Here is a 19,574-nt window from a genome sequence, read left to right on the forward strand (position 1 = left end):
TAAAGGAATCATATTCACACTTAAGAAATTGCAGGATCAATTCTGACTACACACACACACACACACACACACACACACACACACACACATATATATATATATATATATATATACATATATATATATATATATATATATATATATTTGGTGGTGAATGCACTAACAACAGTTAAATGTTTGGTGATGAATGCACTAACAGTAGATACATGTCTCAACCAATAATTAAGTGGATACATAGACAATGTATATTTAAATTAAAAAGTAATTAAGTTCAAACAATTAATGTCTCCATGAGTGTATATACCAATGTATCAATGTACCAGATTAGGCAGAAATTTATCAAAGCAAACACCAGATGTTGTTTTTGGAAGAAAAAATATTTATAGTCCATATTGGTTGATATCAACCAAATGATACAGACATTAATCCAATCTCGTAATGGAATAAACAAAGTACACTAGAAAATCACATTACATGAAGTTTACTCTGTCATCTAGCAAGCACCCTCAACTGAAATACTTCGATAGCCTCAAACTATTAGAAGTTTAGCCTACCATTTATAATATATCACAAGGACAAAGCTTAAATTCAATTCTTTAGACACTTAGCATTCTTTTTCGATCCAAATAAGAGTTTTGACACACTAACCATCCTAAAAAAATTTACACCAAAGTTAGCAAAACAAAACATCAATTATGATGAAAAAAATGGCACCAAGAATATCTAAGACATTACATCAAAATTTATTCCAATCAACCCAACCCAAAAAGAAGATCCTCATTTAGAAAACAAGCAAAAAGAATAAAAAATTTCATTGCATCAAATGTTTATTAACCCATCAATTAAACAATGAACACACAGCCTTTACTAATTAACTCAACCAACTAGTTGTACACACTACGAATAACCTTAAACACCACAAAAGGAAAATTCATACCTACTGAGAAAGGAGAACACCCCATGTTTAAAGCCAAACAGTAGAGACATTAATCCAATCAAAGAAATGCACTAGCAATGGAAGATTGAATTAACAAAGTAAACTTAAAATTAAAAATGACATATTATACATCAAGGACAAGCACTATAGTAGAAACAGTTCCATAACCACAGACACTATTGCAAGTCTATCCTGCCATTTACAACTCGTCAATCATCCTAATAAAGGTTTCATTGAAAATCAATATAAACTACCAATTGAAACTCTAATTCTAATTAGAGAAAAAGGCTAAAAATAGAAATGTAATGCTTCTCAGAATGTCTACTAACTTTGGGACCATGAGTAACATTTTCGTACCTTCAAGTAATAGAATAAGTCCAGGTGTACCTTGACTCAGGTTTTGTACAAAAGCCACTTGTACAACCACAAATGACGTAGTGATGAAGTAATAGAGACGACGTGACGGATACGGTGTCACCGAGATGGTGTGACAGAGTTGAATGGCGAAATGACTTATTCGCTACTCAGACTACGACGGAGACTGAATCATGCTAAGCTACTGAGGTCATGACAAGAGGACATGACAGAGAGGGCTACGAGGGAGCTAAATCGCGTTGAGCTACTAAGGCCGTTATGAGAGGACGTGACGGAAAGGGCGTGATGGAGGCTACGACGGAGCTGAATCGCGCGGAGCTACTCAGGCAACTACGAGAGGACGTGATGGAGAGGGCGTGATGGAGAGGGTGTGACAAAGAGGGCTACAATGGAGGCTGCAACGAAGCTGAATCGCGACTTAGTTTTTCTCATGCGTGGAAACTAACTTCGCGATTGAGGATTCTGATTTGGGAAGGAATGAGTTTCTGAAAAATGTAATGTAATTTGTCGAGGGCATAAACCTCTTTAAAAATTAAAAGGTTTAAATATACATTTGATCCCTATTTTTTTCAAAATTATTCAATTTGGTCCCTATTTTCGTTGTTTGGTCAATTTGGTCCTTATTTTTATAAAATTGCATTCAATCAAGTCCTTTTGACAAACAATGTTAAAATTGTTAACAAAATAGTGACACAGTGGAACTGTATAGCTGACCTGGCTCGTTATGCATTTTTGTTGGCATATTGTTTATTTAATTTTAACAATTCAGAAAAAAAAATAAGGCCATTATGTTAAATTAAAAAGGTAAAAATGTGGGTAAGCAACATTCAAGTAATTAAGTGTAGCGAGGGTTAATTGTGCAGCGATAGAAAGGGGAAAAATTAGGGTTCTTAGGCACAAAATCGAAATTAGGGTTCTTGAGAAAGGGGGGAAATATTTTCTGAAATCTTCTTCTGCTGCATCCTACTTCGATACATTCAACAAGGTTTGTGGACGAAGTTCATCTTGGAGCAGTTTGAAGGATTGGAGCGTCAACGAGGTTAGTTAATTGTCAATATTGGTTTAATGTGGTATCATTTGCGGTGGGTTTGCGGTGAGTTTTTATAGTTTTGTTGTGGTCCCCCGTTTAATTGTGGTGGGTTGTAAAGTGTAACTTTTGCATTGATTTGTTGTTTGTGTTGTCACTTTCGATAGTGGAGAGTGTTAATCTTTTATGTTTCGGTGGTCCCCTTATGTTCCCCTTTTTTTATGTGTTTTTCAGTTTTGGTCTCCTGTTTAATTGATAGTATGTTATTTTATTTTTGCTTTTAGATGTGTGACGAGAGATTCAAGGTTGTGGTCCACCATGGTGGACATTTTGTTCAGAATGGTGGGCTTTTATATGTGGCTGGATTTATTGATGATTGGTCATATGACCCAGACACATGGGGGTATTTTGAGGTGTTAGACACACTTAAATCTATGGGTTATTTAGCTGTTAAAAAGTTGTGGTATGTTGTAGATAGACGATTGTAACTGTTGTATGATGATAATGGGTCAATTAATATGGTTAACGTTGCTAAGCGTACTGGAGAAGTCCATTTGTTTGTGGTCCACATTGTGTCAGAAGTAGTAGTTGTAGATGATGATGTAGAAAGTAATTTGGAATATGCAATTGTTGAAGTTAATGTTGAGTTGGGAGGTGCAGGTATGAGTGAGGTTGTGTTGGGAGGTGAAGGTTTGACTGAGGTTGACTTGGGAGGTGAATGTGAGGATCAGGCTGACTTGGGAGATGGAGGTCAGGATCGGGCTACTGTAAGTACAAGTGAGAATGAGGTTGATTTGGTAGGTGGATGTGAGGATGAAGATGTTTTGGGAGATGGAGGTAAGCATGAACTTGTTTTGGGAGGTGGATGTGAGTCTGGAGGTGGAGGTGAGTCTAACTTGGGAGGTGGAGGCGAGGATGAGTTAGGAGGTGAACATGAGGATGAGTTCATGCAGACTTGGGTGGTCAAGGAGGTCAGGAGGGGGTGTTTGAAACTAAGGTTGATATTGAGGCTGAGGTTCATAGTTGGGTTGATTCGGAGACTGAGGATGAGGAATTTGTTGATATTCCTGTTAATGTAATGGGGGACATAAATAATTTGATAATGATGTGGGTTTTGTGGCAGTTGAAGTTGGTATAACTCAGGAAGAGAATCAAAGTGAATGCGAGGAAAGGGGGGATGTGCGAAAACACATTGATAGAGGGCTTTCCGATGATCAATGGCAGTCAAGTGAATTGTTGAGTGATAATCAGTGACAGTCAGATGAATCACAAGATGATGATACCACACGAGATGTATTTGGGATGTTTGTCATGCCCAAATTCATGGCATACTATAAGTGGGATGTGAGAACATATTTTCTTGATAAGGAACACTTTAGAGATGTTGTTAGAAAATATGCAGTTCATGGTGGCAGAAATATCAGATTTATGAAAAATGATAAACATAGAATTAGGGTGAGATGCATGAGGGCCCAAGGAAACTGTCCATGGTTAGCTTATTGTGCGTTGTTGACTTCCCATCATAATTGGCAATTAAGGAAAGTTGTTGATGTTCATATTTGCAGTAGGGAATTTACCATTGATATAATCAATTCTAAGTGGACTTTGGAGACAAACTTAAGAGAAAATCCAAGTTTTAAAATCAATGAATTGGTAGTTGTGATTGCCATTTCGGCTTTTGTGATTGGCAGGTTGTCTAACCAAAATATGGATTGAATTATATTTTGCTATATTTTGCACTTCTGATTGGCAGGTTGTCCTATAAAATTACAGACTCCATTACACTAATTTTCACGAAAACAAGGACTGTATTGAACATTTTAAACTTAAAATAGGGACCAAATTGAACATTTTAAACGAAAATAGGGACTTAAATGAACCTTTTTTAACCAAAGTTGGGACCAGATTAAACAACTTAAACGAACATAAAGATTCATTCATGTAGAACAAAATATAAATTACTCAACCCTGCTTCATCGACAACACAACTAACATTCATAACTTCATTCATAAATTACAATGCAGAGTTAGTGACTGTTTTTTTTACATTCATAACTTCAACACCCACAAAGCAACGTCCACACCTAAACACATTGAATTTTTAACATTATTGGCACCATTACTATAAAGATTACAACAACAACAATAACTAATCCTAAGAAAAATTGGATCGTTTTCTTCATAGCCCTCACAGAAATCTCCAATTCATAAATCTTCATCCTTTGCTGGGCTATAATACCATCCCTTTCATCATATAATTCTTCATCACACCACTTGAAGTAGTTACACCACACCATATCACTAGAAGCAGCACTCTTAAACTTAGAACAACCCCAAAATTGTCTACCATTATTCTTCGAAGTTCTTGCCACTCGAAGCATTGCAACTTCTCCACATTTGCAAACGGGGATTAAACCCATACCCTTGGAACCACGAATATGAGACCCACCGCAACTTAGTTGCCCCTAACTATTACAACAAGAGGAGGAAGACGAATGGTGACGAGACATACCTCTCAAACACGAATTCAGAATCATCAATTGGATTGTGCACAAGTTTCTTGCTGGTCATAGTTTTGCTTGAAACCCTAATTTCTTCCCTAAATCAATTTCACTAACTTTTAAACCTACAACGACTATAAAATTTCACTATGCCAATGTCACTGCCAAAAATTTGACACGTAACCCAAATAGTTCCACTGTATCACTGTTTCGTTAACAATTTTAACACTGTTTGCCAAAAGGACTCGATTGAATGCAATTTTACAAAAATGAAGACCAAATTGATCAAACAACGAAAATAGGGACCAAATTGAATAATTTTGACAAAAATAGGGATCAAATGTATATTTAAGTCAAAATAAAATTAAAAACCTCCACTATCATTAGCTTTTAGAGAACCCACCATAATCTGCCTATTTCATGTTTACCTGTGGAGGTTTTTGTAACCTGCAAAATAACTTCCATTAATTTTTTTTTTTAGTGTATAAAGTGTTTTCAATTTACTTTAAACTTAAATTAAGATTCCTCGACTTGGTTTTATATATCTACAAAAACGATTAGGAAACCTTGTATTTGTAAGTGTAAAAATAAATTGATTAGCAAATTTTATATAGTTTGATTTTTTATTCGATTTTTTTGGTGAGTAGCAATATTTATGTATGACAGGAAATTTTAACTTAAATAATGTTTAAAAGATAAAAATGAAAAAAAAAACCAATTATTAATGATATAAAAAAATTGGTTAATATCTTTTTTGTCATTTAACTTTCCATAAAAATTAGAATTAATTTATCTTCAAAACTTTTGATTAATTTAGTTCCTTATTTTTATAAATGCGTGAGTTCAGATTTTTTTTAAAAATTTAGTTAAGTTTATTTAATGTTTCAAACACATTTTTCAACTAACATTGAAGTGCAAGATCTGTCAAATAGTGTAAACAACTCAAATACTATCATGAAACGCGTTTGAAACATAAAATAAATTCAACAAAATTTGGTTAAAATGACTAAATCAATGCATTTCTAAAATTGAGAGACTAAATTTGGTCAAAGTTTTGAAAGAGACTAATTCTAATTTTCACTAGAAGTTAAAGAAACAAAAACATATTTAATCCTAAAAAAATTATTGAAATAAATATTTAATTTAGATTTACGTAAATAATAATAGTACAAGAATTATTTTAATACTCTAATTTTACTTAAGAAAAAAATTAATAAAATTAATACATTAAAATAATTAATTAATAGGTAGCGAAGAAAAAAAATGTAAACAAAAGTTTTATTCGTGATGATAATTACATAAAGTGTTGAGGATGGATGATAATTTTTTATCACTATTTAGTATTTTATTTGAAGATAAAATTAAACTTTTATATAATTTAAATTTATGCAAGTTAAATATATTTTAAGAATATTACTATGGCGTATTTACTAGTCTCACATTTTTTATTATGAGTTGAATTCATTAATAATTTAAATTCATTTTTCCTTTAGTCCTCTTTGATTTTTATTTTTCTTAAAATAAAACTGACAGAAGATTTTTTTTTTCTCTCTCAAGCAAATAATAAAATTCTATATTTTTATAATGTGTAAGTGCTAGAACCATCGGATTAATTGTCGAAAAACTAACAAAAAAACATACACATATAATATAATATATATATATATATATATATATATATATATATATATATATGTGTGTGTGTGTGTGTGTGTGTTTTTTTTTTTTTTATGTAATAAAAGTATGACTATACATTTTTATAATAATAAAGACAAAATAAAAATAAATATTTGCTTAAGAATTTAATTTAAAAGCAATAATAATTTGGTACTGAAAATAAAAATTAAACGCATATTTTAAATTTAAAATTGATTAAAAAGTATTACAAAGAATATTCACATTCAACTTTAATAAAATAAATGTCAGAAATCATCCAATATGTGAAAATAAGTGATTGGGTATTCAAATTAAATATTATATTGATAATCTAAAACTTTTTTAAGTTAAAATTAAAATCTTAATAATACTTAAAAGAAAGTGAAAAATGTTGTTTGGGCTTTTTAGCCCATTTCCGGGCCCATAATCCCCACAAAGCAGGGTAAAACCGTAGTTCATTTCGTGCGCGCTCTTCAGTGTTGAAGCTCTGAGCAGAGGCATCGGTCGTTCTTTCCTTCGCTCGCTCACTCTCAGGAAGAGACAACACAATGAAGGTAACAGAGAAATAATGAGGATTGTGTTAATACAAGTGCATTAGCAGTACAATCAATATACCTACTGTGGGAAAGTTTAGGCCTTCTGTTGTATCTACCACCTGATATGTTCTACTATAAAATTCTGCTACTCGTAGGAGTTCAAAGGATATATGTTCAAAATTACTGGTGGTGATTGTATAATTATAATTATATTTTAAAAGGTAAAATTGATATTTTAAAATGTAAATACGAAAAAAGAAATATATTTTATATATTATATAGATTATACAATCTATTATTATGCCAGACTCATAGAAAAATAATCATCATTTAGAAATTATTTCTCATTAATCTAATAACTAATTTGTCATTTATTATTAGTTAATTTATTTATTTCCCTATTTAATTAACAAATCATATATGTCTCACATGATGTATAAAATCTTATAAAACCTTAGAAATGTTATATTTTGCTTTATATTTTGGATATATATTTTCTTTTCGAAAACCTTTGCATATATACCTTTTATGTATAGTTACTCTGAGATGTTACATAATTCTATATGGCTAGCAAAAGTTAAGGAGATATAAAACTATTGTGCAATGTTATTGTATGATTGGTTCTTTGTTTGTGTTTTTTTTTTATGTATATTTTTATAGGAGATAAATAAAAATATTAAAAGTCCCGTCCGTGCCTGGCACGTGCTGAAATGGTTCAGTTACAAAAGGCACCAACCACCACATTTTGGGTTCTCTCTCGTTCTTCCACCGGAGCACAGGAAAAGCTCCAGAAGCAACCTTCCCTTCGCTGCCATTATGGCTTCCTTCTCCGAAAGCGATCGCCAACAGGTCTCTCTCTATTCTCTATCGTGTGTGTTAATTCACAAGTTTCGCATAAACTTCACTTCATTTTCGTGCATCAGAAAAAACACTTCTTTTTGTTCTGAATATTTTGTGAATTTCATTTGAATTGAAGATAAGCAACGATTAATGAAGTGAAATTGTTTCAACTAAGCACCAAAAACACCTAAATTAACCGTATCATCGCTCTGTCCTTGTTATTGTTGTAGTTTGATATGTTAGTAAAAATGGTAGTTTTCAATTCTTTTTTAAATTTATTTTAACTATTTTTGGTTTTGTTTGGCAGGTTCTGGTGGAGCGTAAATCACATGCGAGAGTTCTGACCCTAAACAGGCCTAAGCAGTTGAATGCCCTCTCTTTTTATATGGTACGTTAAATTTCTATGCGTCGTTTTATTTGATGAATTGTTTTTTGCGTTGGAGCAATTACTGTTGAGTGGATTTGCTCGTCTGAAGTGGGAAAGGGCAGACTAAGTAATCTCAGTTGTTGATGAAAGCAGAATCAAATAAAGGGGTCTTTTTTCAACAAATTCGTGATTTGTTATGTACATGAACATCAAATTGATTGTTGATTTTCTTATCAATGACTGGGATTACTTTTTTACCCTCTAAAGTAAGTTGCTCATTTAGAGCATCTGGAGAGTCTAAAGGAATTCGATAATATGGTTTCACTGATTAGGAATTTTCAATATAAAACGCCTAAAGCTGTTTGTTGAAATGAGAATTGATATTTTTCTTTAAATATTATTGATTATTTCTTGCACTGCCTATGTCTTTTCTGATTGTTTATTTGCTGCTGCCATATACATTAGGTTGTCTCAACTCAACATAAAAGATATTTATGCCTCCGATACCATACATTAGGGAACTGAGGAAAAATGAGAAAAAGGGTTAAATAAAAAAATAAGTATTAATGTGTTTTAATGAGTAAAAGAGTACAATTCCGGTTTCCTATTTTCTTACTTCTATTTGCAATATTTTTTGTCTACTTGTTAATTGTTGTAGGTTTCACGTCTGCTTGAAGTTTTTACTGAGGATGAGGAAAATTCTGATATTAAATTGGTTGTCGTGAAGGTAATCTCCTTTTAGTGAGCAAATTCAGTAGATTTTTATTTTACTCTATGGAAAAGGAACAAAACAAGCTGCTATTGGAATTGGATTGAGAGGTTTGACTGAAGAATATCAGTCTCTGAAAAAGTTAACTTGTCCTTTGGTCCTCAAATATTGTTTAGAGCCTAAAAATAATTTAATGTGATTCTTAAAATATTCTAAATTTTGTAGTTACTTTTTTTTTAAAAAAAAGAAGAAGATAAAAGTAGGTGATACCAACCAATTTGGCACCCTAGCACACCAAAATATCATTAAAGAAACAAAAGAGAGTGAGGACTAACTCAAACCCACTAAAACTTAAAAGTTCTACAGTTTGACAGACCAAAACTTTCTCTAAAAGAGTGTCGTGTAACAAAAGACGGGAAATCAACCCACCAAACTAAATCCTAAAGAGTAATACCATGTACACCAAGTTTATCAGCTCAACTATTTCACTCTCTAAAAATGTATGGGGAAACCCTAAAATACATATGCTTTATGATCTTCAGACAATTTTCCCACTTGTTTCTTAACTTCCAAGGAACCAAGGATACATCACAAAATGCTTAACAACCAACATGGATTTGTTTCATCATGTCAATATTAATTTATCTGCATTAAACACATGTATTTCCATGAAAGATAACTTTAAAACTTGTCTCTATAAACATTTATATTGTAATAATTAGACAGACACAATTTAAATAAAGTGAAAAAAGGTGATTATGAAAAAAATAAATAGATAACAGGTAAGTGTACTACCACACCTTCATTACAGTTGTGCATAGCTGTCAAAAGGATTGCTGTCAATACTTAGCGACTACTCCACCTTCATTACAGTTACACTCCTCCATTGTCATGTAATCTAGAGTTTGATCATTGAAAAGTTTGAACAAGAGAGGGTGCACTATTGCATTTTCCATAGTCCAGAGGGCCTTATTTGAAAATTTTCTGCCTAGACTGCCTATTTTTTGGTGAAAATCTGTAGTATTTTGTTGGGAAGTTATGATAAGTGAACCAAGAAATAATAAAAACAGCTACTTTGTATGAATTTGGTGTGGCCAGTAGTTCCTTAATGATAATACTTTTTCAGGGCTTCCATTTTTCTAACTATTACAGTTTTATCTTTTTTATGAATCTTTGTTTTTAAAATATAAGAGAGGATGCAAGTATCTTTCTATATTACATACTCATTGGTTAGTGACAAACTTCTATTGCTCAAACAATTCATGTATTCTTACTTTAACAATTAGAAAGACAAGCCATGGGTGGAACAAAAATATAATTTGTTGAGAAAAAATTTTCTTATTTTCAAATAGAAAATCTTGTTTTTCTGACTTTGGCTTGTCTTGAGGCTCTACCTATATCAGGGAAATGGAAGGTCTTTTTGTGCTGGTGGTGATGTGGCAGCTGTTGCTCGTGAAGGAAGTAAAGGTATGTTTTATTTTGGTTTCTTAATGGATCACATAACTTAAAAATAATATATATTGTATACAGTATTTTGTCCTAGGCTTTTACTATATCATTTCATGTTACATTGATCTTATTTTAGTTTTATAAATTTTATTTTACCAATTATGAGCTGTTATTAGTCCCATGTAAATGTTTTGCTTGTTGTAGATTACTCAGTTATTAGGAATTAAGATTATTATTTACTGCAGGCAGAGAAGTATTAAACGTCCATGGCTGTCATCAATAATATTCATTTTTTTTTTTGCTTCAAGCCTTTTTGAATCACGTTGAGCCTGATGCATTTTGGTTTGTTAGAGACTTGATTTGTTTATGTTTCCCATTATTAGATTAGATATTGATTTTGTTCCTTATTATTGTATCTTCTCTTCTTTATAAGTAAGAACACTCTTGTGTAGAAAATACATGAAATTCATTATATTCCTTCTCAGTTTCTAATTTCTCAACATGGTTCTATATCAATACCATCCTTTTTTACCTGTTTTGTCAATAACCCTTTCAACATGGTTCATCAATTAAACCAATGCAAACAATTTTGACAAACTGATTCCTTGTCACTTATCATGAGCCATTTCAGAAACTTAAGATGTTGGGTGAAAACACAAATGATTCCTATTGTTTCCATATTGTGAAATTGAAATTTAAGCCTAATTCAACCTTGCAAAATTGGCTTAATAAGGTGAGGTTTGAACTCACATATATATTATAATTTGGTCTTATCTCTAGTTGATGTAGGATCTCCAATACCCCCCTTAAGTTGAGGAATAGACATCTTGAGTGTGGGACTAGAGGGGAATCCAATAGCTGATGACATGATAGGCCCAACAAACTTGCTACGATAAGCTCTGAGTAGCTTTGACTAATTGTTCTAGAATTAAGTTGTTTTGGTTCAGAGGTATATGCTGAGGAGTCAAACAATAATTTGTGTGTGTCTCAAACATATATACAAACACATGTATATACAAACAAATACGTGTCTCAAATACAAAAAGATACAAAGGGATAGGCCAAGGCCCATGTATTTATTTAATTACATCTAACATTCTCTAATATATATATATATATATATATATATATATATATATATATATATATATATATACACACACACACACACACACAGGTAACTCAAATACAAAAGGATAACATTCTTTAATGTAAAATTGGTGGTGTTCCGGTTGTTCCCTTAATAAATATATTTGCCTCTCCTTGTGGTAACCTCGTGGTACATTGTTTACATGTGATGTGAAGGCTTCATACCTTGCATGAATGTATAAAATTAAAAAAAAAAAAAAAAACAAAACTGGTGGTACATTGTATTGTGACAATTTCTACAATCTTTATATGAGAGGATGGCTATATTGATGTGGAATATTGTGCTGATTTGAAATTCTTCATTCATATCAACATGTCTACCTAGTATAAAAATTCAATAACTTTGAATGAATTTTCAAATATTGTAATTAATTTTAATGCGAAATTATTAATTTTTATTTTCTATGAAAATAGGTGACTGGAAGAGTGGTGCAAAATTTTTTCATACTGAATATACAATGAATTACTTGATGGCAACATATAGTAAGCCCCAGGTAACTCTTCTTATTTACCATATACTTTTTCTTTTTGCGCTATGACTGATATACATACATTTTTTTCTTACCTTTGTTTGCAAACATTTGAAGGTTTCCATTCTTAATGGAATTGTCATGGGAGGTGGTGCTGGTGCTTCTGTACATGGAAGATTTCGTGTTGTTACAGAGAATACGGTACTCTTTTGTTGAGAGCTTTGCTATGTAAATGTAGTTTCAAGGAAGATAGAAAATTTTATTTCATAATCATTCAACTTTAAAAGATTGAGATTTATGGGAAGAGTTTGATCATAGATTTTCTAACCAATCTAAATACAATTCAAATTAAAAATATAGATATAGGTAAGTCAGGAAAAATGAAACAAAAAAGGATAAGATCAGTAAAAAAGCTGATCATATCATATCTACCCTAAGCGTTCTAGAATTAAATTGTTTTATAATATATCTAACAACTTCTATACATCCAAAGTTGGTACAAAAATATCCACCACATCCAACTTCCTTACAATAAATTCAAATTTAGACCGAAGCTACCATTAAATTACTTCAACAACCTTTTCCTTTATAAATTTCCTATCAATCTTCACATGCTTAGTTTGGCATGCTGTACGGAATTTTGTGCTATATGTAATTGCAACTTTATTGTAATTTTAGTTCAATTTGTAGATTCATAGGTCAATGCAGTTCTTGAACAATCTTGTTTAGCCACATTATCTCCCACACCCCTTGCGTCATTGCTTTGTATTCAGCCTCTGCAGTCAGTGCTACTCCTTGCTGCAGTGTTATTTTTATTTTTTCTTCTTCAAGTGAATAGATTACGCCACACAAAGTGATACAGACCCACACCTTAAAAGCTTAGAAGAAAAAGAAAAGAATGAAAAGAACACTGATGTAGGAATTGTTCTGTTAACAAAAACAGGAAATAGAAGGATAACAAATCCAACCCAAAGCTACACTCCTCTCTAGAGCAACACAAACGGTTCCTCTCCTCTCTCAATCAAAAATCCAGTCTTCCCCCAATTCTCAGCAAAACCGAATACAAATAGAGTCTCTCTTTCCACCTCCACAATTTCTCTCTCCTCTAATTGCCTACCACCTCAGCTCTTTGGTTCTTCGTTCTTACGTATATTTTTCCCCATTGTGTCTTGGTACCTTCGTGGGCTATTGATTGAGGAAGCCCACTCATTCTTTGGGTCTCATTAATAACTTCCTCTTGAAGAATTGTCTTGTTTTCAAGACTCTGTCCTAGATATTGACTCCTAATTGAAACTTCATCTTCCAATGTAGCCTCTTCTATGACCCATAATTGTTTCACGGGCATTGGTGCATGGGACTGTACGGTCCACCACATATAAAACACAATCCCTTCTTTTGCCTATCCAACAATTCCTGATAGGCTAAATGCCTTGTTCCCCTATCTCTAGGCCCACTTATGTTATTTACAAAGCCTAACTAGTCAACTTTTCTTAATAACTATAGAGAGCGAAAGATATTTTCATCATGTGACCTATTTATACCTCACATTTCTCTGTAACCGCAGGTGTCAAATAATTGTATGATTGTGCAATACCCTTGGGCACCTAATGGAGATATTTTTCTTCTTGTTAGTTTTAGACTTATCTTCTTTTTACCAAGGAATTTGTTTTCTATGCAAAACAAAAAATGGTGATAGCAAAGGAAGATTCGGTGTACACCTTTCTGATTACATCTAAGCATCCAAGTATTAGTTGACCTAAATTTTCTGTTTGTACTTCGTCACCTATATGTTCTAGTGTTTTCAGGTATTTGCAATGCCAGAAACAGCTTTGGGTTTATTTCCTGATGTAGGTGCACCATATTTCTTGTCAAGGCTGCCTGGCTTTTTTGGTATGCATGCTTTATCTTAGAAATTTCTACAAATATATTTAGTCCAAATTGGTATCCTTTATATTAAGTTTACATAATTTCTCCATATTTTAATTGTTCTCACCATTTGTGAGTCCTGCATTCTTTTGGCATGTTACCATAGGCATCATAATCCTTCAATTTACAATTGAACGTTTTAATATATTTTGGCTATCACCGATCTGCATTTGTATCAACGATTTATAATGTTTTTCACCATTTCTTTTGAAAAAAGTTAAAAGAAGTTATGTGAACTCAAATTTTGAAATGAAAAGCAATTTGGAAGAATGCTTGTGATACTATTTTTGTTTGAACACTTACTATTTTTACCTTTTCTAAGCATTCTCAAACGAACCTTTCCCCCTATTTTCTCATTTCTATTGGAAAACAAATTGCAGGAGAATATGTTGGTCTTACAGGTGCTAGGTTGAATGGTGCAGAAATGCTTGTTTGTGGTCTTGCAACACATTTTGTTCCTTCATCGGTATGCTACCTGCCACTGTAATTGTGGGCTCTTTCTGGCAAGTAGTTCTTCTGTAATTACTTTGCCTAAACTTAGTCGTAAAATTTGTTTACTCAAATCACTGAAAAATTTACTGCAGTTTTGAAATAAAAATGGTCAACCAAATGTAATCTGACCTGGAGATTTTTTTTTTTCCTATTAAAATCTAATCTGGGGATTGAAAGTATGTCGTAAAATATCTATGGATAAATATTAGGAAGTTGGAGATGCTTTTCGGATTTGGTGTCAAACTTTATTACCCTCTGATTTAGGAAGTGAATGCACCAGCTGAGTAAGGTGGCAGTTGAAGTAATGACCTTAACTTTATGAGCTGTTGTTTGATCTCTTAACAGATTAAGCGTTAGTAGTTGAGAATCAAATTTCTTTCAATTTGAGTCAATTGTTTTTGGGGGTATTGCTCCTGTCTTCTCTTTAAAGCCATTTACTCACTTACTTTAAAATTACACTAAAAACCATATTATAATCTCAAACTTATCCTAGTTAGGTACTAGGAGATTTTTTTTTAAAGATTACACAAACCTTGTCTCAATTTAACTTCGGATTTCAATCAGTTGTGGTGGATTCTCTTTTGGAACATTATTACGATTTTTTAATGCATAATAGTTCTTTCTTATTGTATTATGTTATATTTCAACTCCCCCTCTTATAATCATTCAATACGCAGAAATTGTCTTTATTGGAAGAAGCATTATGCAAGGTGCAAACTAGTGATCCAAATGCAGTGTCTGCTATTATCGATAAATACTCAGAGCAACCTTTCCTAAAAGACGACAGCGTTTATCACAGGTTGGTATGCGTATAAATAAATACAATGTATTATATACACAAAAATAGATAAACAATCAAAGCCTTTGGACGATAGATAGATGGATAATTTATCATTCACAACAACAGTGGCAGCAACCAAAATCAATTCTCACTAGGAGCAGTCAGTCACATCAACAAAATCTTTAGGTTTAATTCTAGATTGTCCCTCATGATCTCATCAACTGTTTTTCTTAGTCAACCGCTAATCATTGAGCTATAATGCACCCAATTGACTCTTCTTACCTGGCCCTCTAGCGGTCTTCTTATCCTATGCCCAAAATTCGTAGACGAGTCTTTGTGCTTTTATGTACACATACCTGGGAAAGTGTGTATATGTATGTACGAATTATGTATGTATGGATGTATTCATGTGCACGTGCATGTGCATGAGTGTGGCCAATTATTCTTCGAATTGTATTTTGGTTAGTCTCTACATCCCTACTCTCTACATAATGGAGTGTGGTTTGTTCATGATAGAATGAATTGGTCATTTTAATTGAATTTCATTCTTATGGTTCAATTTTTCCCCCTACCTTGATGACTAGAGGTTTGAACTTTAAACCTATGACCTCCTACAACCTACCCAAATCCACACTGCTAACCCATTGCTAGCGACCCCAAATGTAGTTCTTGTTGATTTTTTTTGTCCTTGCTAATTACAAAGTCAATCAATTAGTCAAGTGCATACTGCACAACCTCAAAAAGGTTTATTTCTCATGGCTTATGAATCAAACAGTTCAGAAATAAACAAACTACTAAAAAAAGCACAACGGGAGAAAAATGACACCCAAAGAAAGATGCACATACTAGCGATGATAACTTTCATAGCTGGGGGGTCTCAAGCCTAATCACTACCCAAATTGTCTTTTTGTTACCCTCCTTATAATAATTTATTTCCCCTGTAACAACCTCTCCGCTCAACTGAATCCTGTTACATTGCTGCCACGTGTTGCCTCTCTCAGCTATGCCCTGGTCAAGCGTCTGATCTGTTTGTGTTAGTTGTGACAGTCACAACTTTCACTGGATATCCTATTATAACCAACTGGTAACAGTTCTACCACCTCACAAGGAAGCCGCTCACTTCACTTGTATCTGTCAAGTAATTTGGTTTAGTTTCAGAACATTTGAGGAACCTAAATTCTCTTCCTCTACTTTTCATTATAGATTTCTGTTATTGTATTTTTTCTCAATAATTGAAACATAACACACCATCTTAGTCTTGTACATTTCTCATTTATATCTTCTTGTGGTGGCTCATTGCAGGATGGATGTGATCAACAAGTGCTTCTCAAGAAAATCAGTCGAGGGAATAATATCTTCTCTGGTAAGTTGTGAGTTATGCCTTTGAAAGTATCTGATTAATGTTCTTCAGCATAATGAAGGATGATATTTTTTCTTTTAGCTACCTGAATTTTGTCTTGCTGTTTTAGGAGATAGAAGCTACCGGTAAGGCTGATCATTGGATTTCTGAAACTGTTCAAACCTTGAAGAAAGCATCTCCAACAAGCCTTAAAATCTTTCTTAGATTGGTATGTGTCCTGAAGGAATTATAAGTTATGTTTCATGTACATTCTAAATTTAATTTCTCTTCTATATGTTCAATTGTTCCAAACTTCCAAGTATATTTGTAGTGCTTTTTCTTTAATATATAAAGGAATGAATTCATAAAGATAAAGAGGAGATAATAGCAACGAGTTAAGGGATAATAATACTTCGAAAAAGGGAGAGAAAGTGTTTTTCGCCCATAAAAGATATTGTTTTTAACTTAGTTCAACTTCATATCCCAAGTTGCTCATCCAAATTAGTTTCAATCAAATCACCAAAGTGTTAACATATATTGAGGATATCACTATTCTGGCTCCTTCATTTCTACCAAAACTAGTAGCTAATAGACAAAAGTTGGTGCAAGGACCAAGGGAACCTCCGACATCTTTACAAGGCGATGTGAAGAAATCTATAAAGGAATAGACATATATATATGAATATGGACTGATTTTGAGCTAGGCATTGCACAATATCACCTTTTGAAATCAGGCTGGATTCTCTGGACAACCTTATCCTATTGGAAAGAGAAGGAAAACAGATTAACCATTTACTTTCTAGAACAATTAATAAGAAATATAGGAGACAATATAATATGTTTTTCGTACGAACAGTAGAAGGGAATATAAAGGCAATCTAACTGAAAAACTATCTAACAGAACCCACCAATAGTGCATAACAGAATTCTAACAATCATTACTTGTTGAGTCATTCAATCCTTGGAAGCTTCTCAATATGGGACAAAGTCATGCTAGCATTACTTCTGTGCCTTACATTTGGAGCCCCTAATCCTACTTCTGTTGGTGGGCTATTACTTTCAGAGCTATTTATAACAAGAATGTTCTTAGAAACCAATTTGTCAAGGCCCATACCCGTCCTTATTTAAACAACAGCAAATCTCCTAATTTCACACCCATAGCACTAGACTAAAGAAATTTCATCTGTACTTTCTTGAGTAGCAACAACTGTCAGTCTGTAGCTAGGACAGGAATAAACATAGGTAGTAGGGAATGTATAAAGTCAAGCCTGCATGAGATTAATCCAAGCCCTAGATAGAAGTAAGACTTTTTCAGGCTTGGTTAGTGCTTGGAAATCTTCACCTTTTCTTTTGTAATTTATTTACATGTTTGAAAAGTACAAATTCTTCTACTCGGCCTTGCAAAAACAAAGTGAGAAAGGATAAACAAAAAAGCACAATAGGAGTTGAATGGATTTTTTCTTTCCTTTTAAATTTTTTTCAAACATTGAAAGACAGGCTCAATTGAACAATGTTTGAAGGAAACACTAACAACTTCACTAGTTGCCCAAGTAATAAGATTAGTACACATATCACCATAATATCCGAACTTGCTTTTCATTGTTGTCATCTCATCATCATCATAATCATAGTCATAGTCATAATATCATATTGTAATTATAACAACTTCTATATTTTCCTATTGGCATTTTCAGATTAGAGAAATTCGGCTCCTAGGTATTGGTCCATGCCTTGTTCTTGAATATAGAATTGTTTGTCATATTCTAAAAGGACACTACAGCAAGGATTTCTTTGAGGTATCTGATAATCCATGGTTGTTTTAGATTATTTTTCTTCCATGGCTTGCTTATTGTTATGTTTTACTGCAGGGTTGTAGGGCTATACTTTTAGATAAGGACAAGAACCCAAAGGTGGGTAGCTACTCATATCTTTGATTTTGTATAACCGTTTCCCATTCCAGCATGAACATTCCTCCATGTAAATTGATTTTCTTGAAAAGTTGTATTTTAGTTATCATATTGATGATATCCTTTTCAGTGGGAACCTTCCAAATTGGAGCTTCTCAGTGATAGCGATGTCGACCGTTACTTCTCTAAGCTTGATGATGAAGAATGGGAAGAATTGGAACTTCCTAAAAGGTTCAAAAATCTGCCTACATATGCTATTGCAAAGCTGTAAAGCATAAAAATTCTCATATTTTCAACCCAAAAGTATTGAAGACAACTGTCACACCAATCAATGGATTATCGAATGTTTCAATGTTATGTGCCAGTTTATGTATAGCCACCGTTGCAATTGATAAGATTTTAAAATAGTAAGGGATTGCAGAACATACAATTATTAAGAGAAAAGTTGCAATGCAACCATGCAACTATGATTAAGGCTCTCTTTGTTAAATTTAGGCGCTAAGACCTTACACAATTTGTTCTAATAGTTGTATCTCAACTATTTAAATTAAGATAATCTAGTCTTAATAGATAAAGTCATGAATTCAATTATAATAAATAATTTCTAATTTTTTTTTTGTAAGCTGGTATCTCTATTTTAATTATGTTCATCACGATGAAGTGTAAGACCATCATATGTTAAGAAGCTTAGACTCTGCATTAGATATTCTTGTCTCATGGGACTCTTAGACAACAATTTTTATTGTTCTTACAATAGAAAATGCAAGTCTCAATACGAAGCCATAAAACAAGACAAGAGTTCAGTTTGAATTTGTCGAATTGTTTTGAGAAGTCATTAGCATGTTTATTCATGAATCCTTATAAAGGTTAATATGAATTTTTTTTGTAGTAGTATGCTAAAATGTAGTCAATTCAACTTCCTTCCTTCTATAACTAATATGTTTCATTTCCATCCTAGCCTATGAAGCTTCTTTGAAGTGATTAAAGGTAGATATCTCTGAGGCCGAATATAGAGCTCTAGCTCAAGCAAGTTATGAAGCTCAATGGTTGGTCTATATTCTCCAGGATTTTGGCATTTCTCTCACACATTCGGTGGTTCTTTATTGTGATAGT

At 32.8% G+C, this 19,574-nt stretch overlaps 1 protein-coding gene across 1 annotated transcript; it reads left to right on the plus strand.

The window, feature by feature from the left end:
• The first annotated feature begins 7,737 nt into the window (after positions 1 to 7,737).
• On the plus strand, positions 7,738 to 19,083 carry LOC114166818 (3-hydroxyisobutyryl-CoA hydrolase 1-like). Its single transcript, XM_028051657.1, has 14 exons — positions 7,738 to 7,881; positions 8,180 to 8,260; positions 8,898 to 8,966; positions 10,352 to 10,415; positions 11,961 to 12,040; positions 12,134 to 12,217; positions 13,822 to 13,906; positions 14,323 to 14,408; positions 15,112 to 15,233; positions 16,518 to 16,578; positions 16,685 to 16,783; positions 18,249 to 18,350; positions 18,423 to 18,464; positions 18,592 to 19,083. Exons 1-14 carry the CDS (start codon positions 7,849 to 7,851, stop codon positions 18,730 to 18,732), a joined length of 1,149 nt encoding a protein of 382 aa, XP_027907458.1. The 5' UTR covers positions 7,738 to 7,848; the 3' UTR covers positions 18,733 to 19,083.
• The last annotated feature ends 491 nt before the right edge of the window (positions 19,084 to 19,574 follow it).

The sequence above is a fragment of the Vigna unguiculata genome, chromosome 10, assembly GCF_004118075.2.
Source record: "Vigna unguiculata cultivar IT97K-499-35 chromosome 10, ASM411807v1, whole genome shotgun sequence".
NCBI classification, from domain to species: Eukaryota; Viridiplantae; Streptophyta; class Magnoliopsida; order Fabales; family Fabaceae; genus Vigna; species Vigna unguiculata.

What these genes read in the sequence shown, in the direction of transcription:
- LOC114166818 (XM_028051657.1), top strand. Translation starts at nt 7,849, where the DNA reads ATGGCTTCCTTCTCCGAAAGCGATCGCCAACAG. An exon ending in TTAAATTGGTTGTCGTGAAG is followed by an intron (nt 8,967 to 10,351) that starts GTAATCTCCTTT and finishes TACCTATATCAG; the next exon opens with GGAAATGGAAGGTCTTTTTG. An exon ending in TTAAAATCTTTCTTAGATTG is followed by an intron (nt 16,784 to 18,248) that starts GTATGTGTCCTG and finishes TGGCATTTTCAG; the next exon opens with ATTAGAGAAATTCGGCTCCT.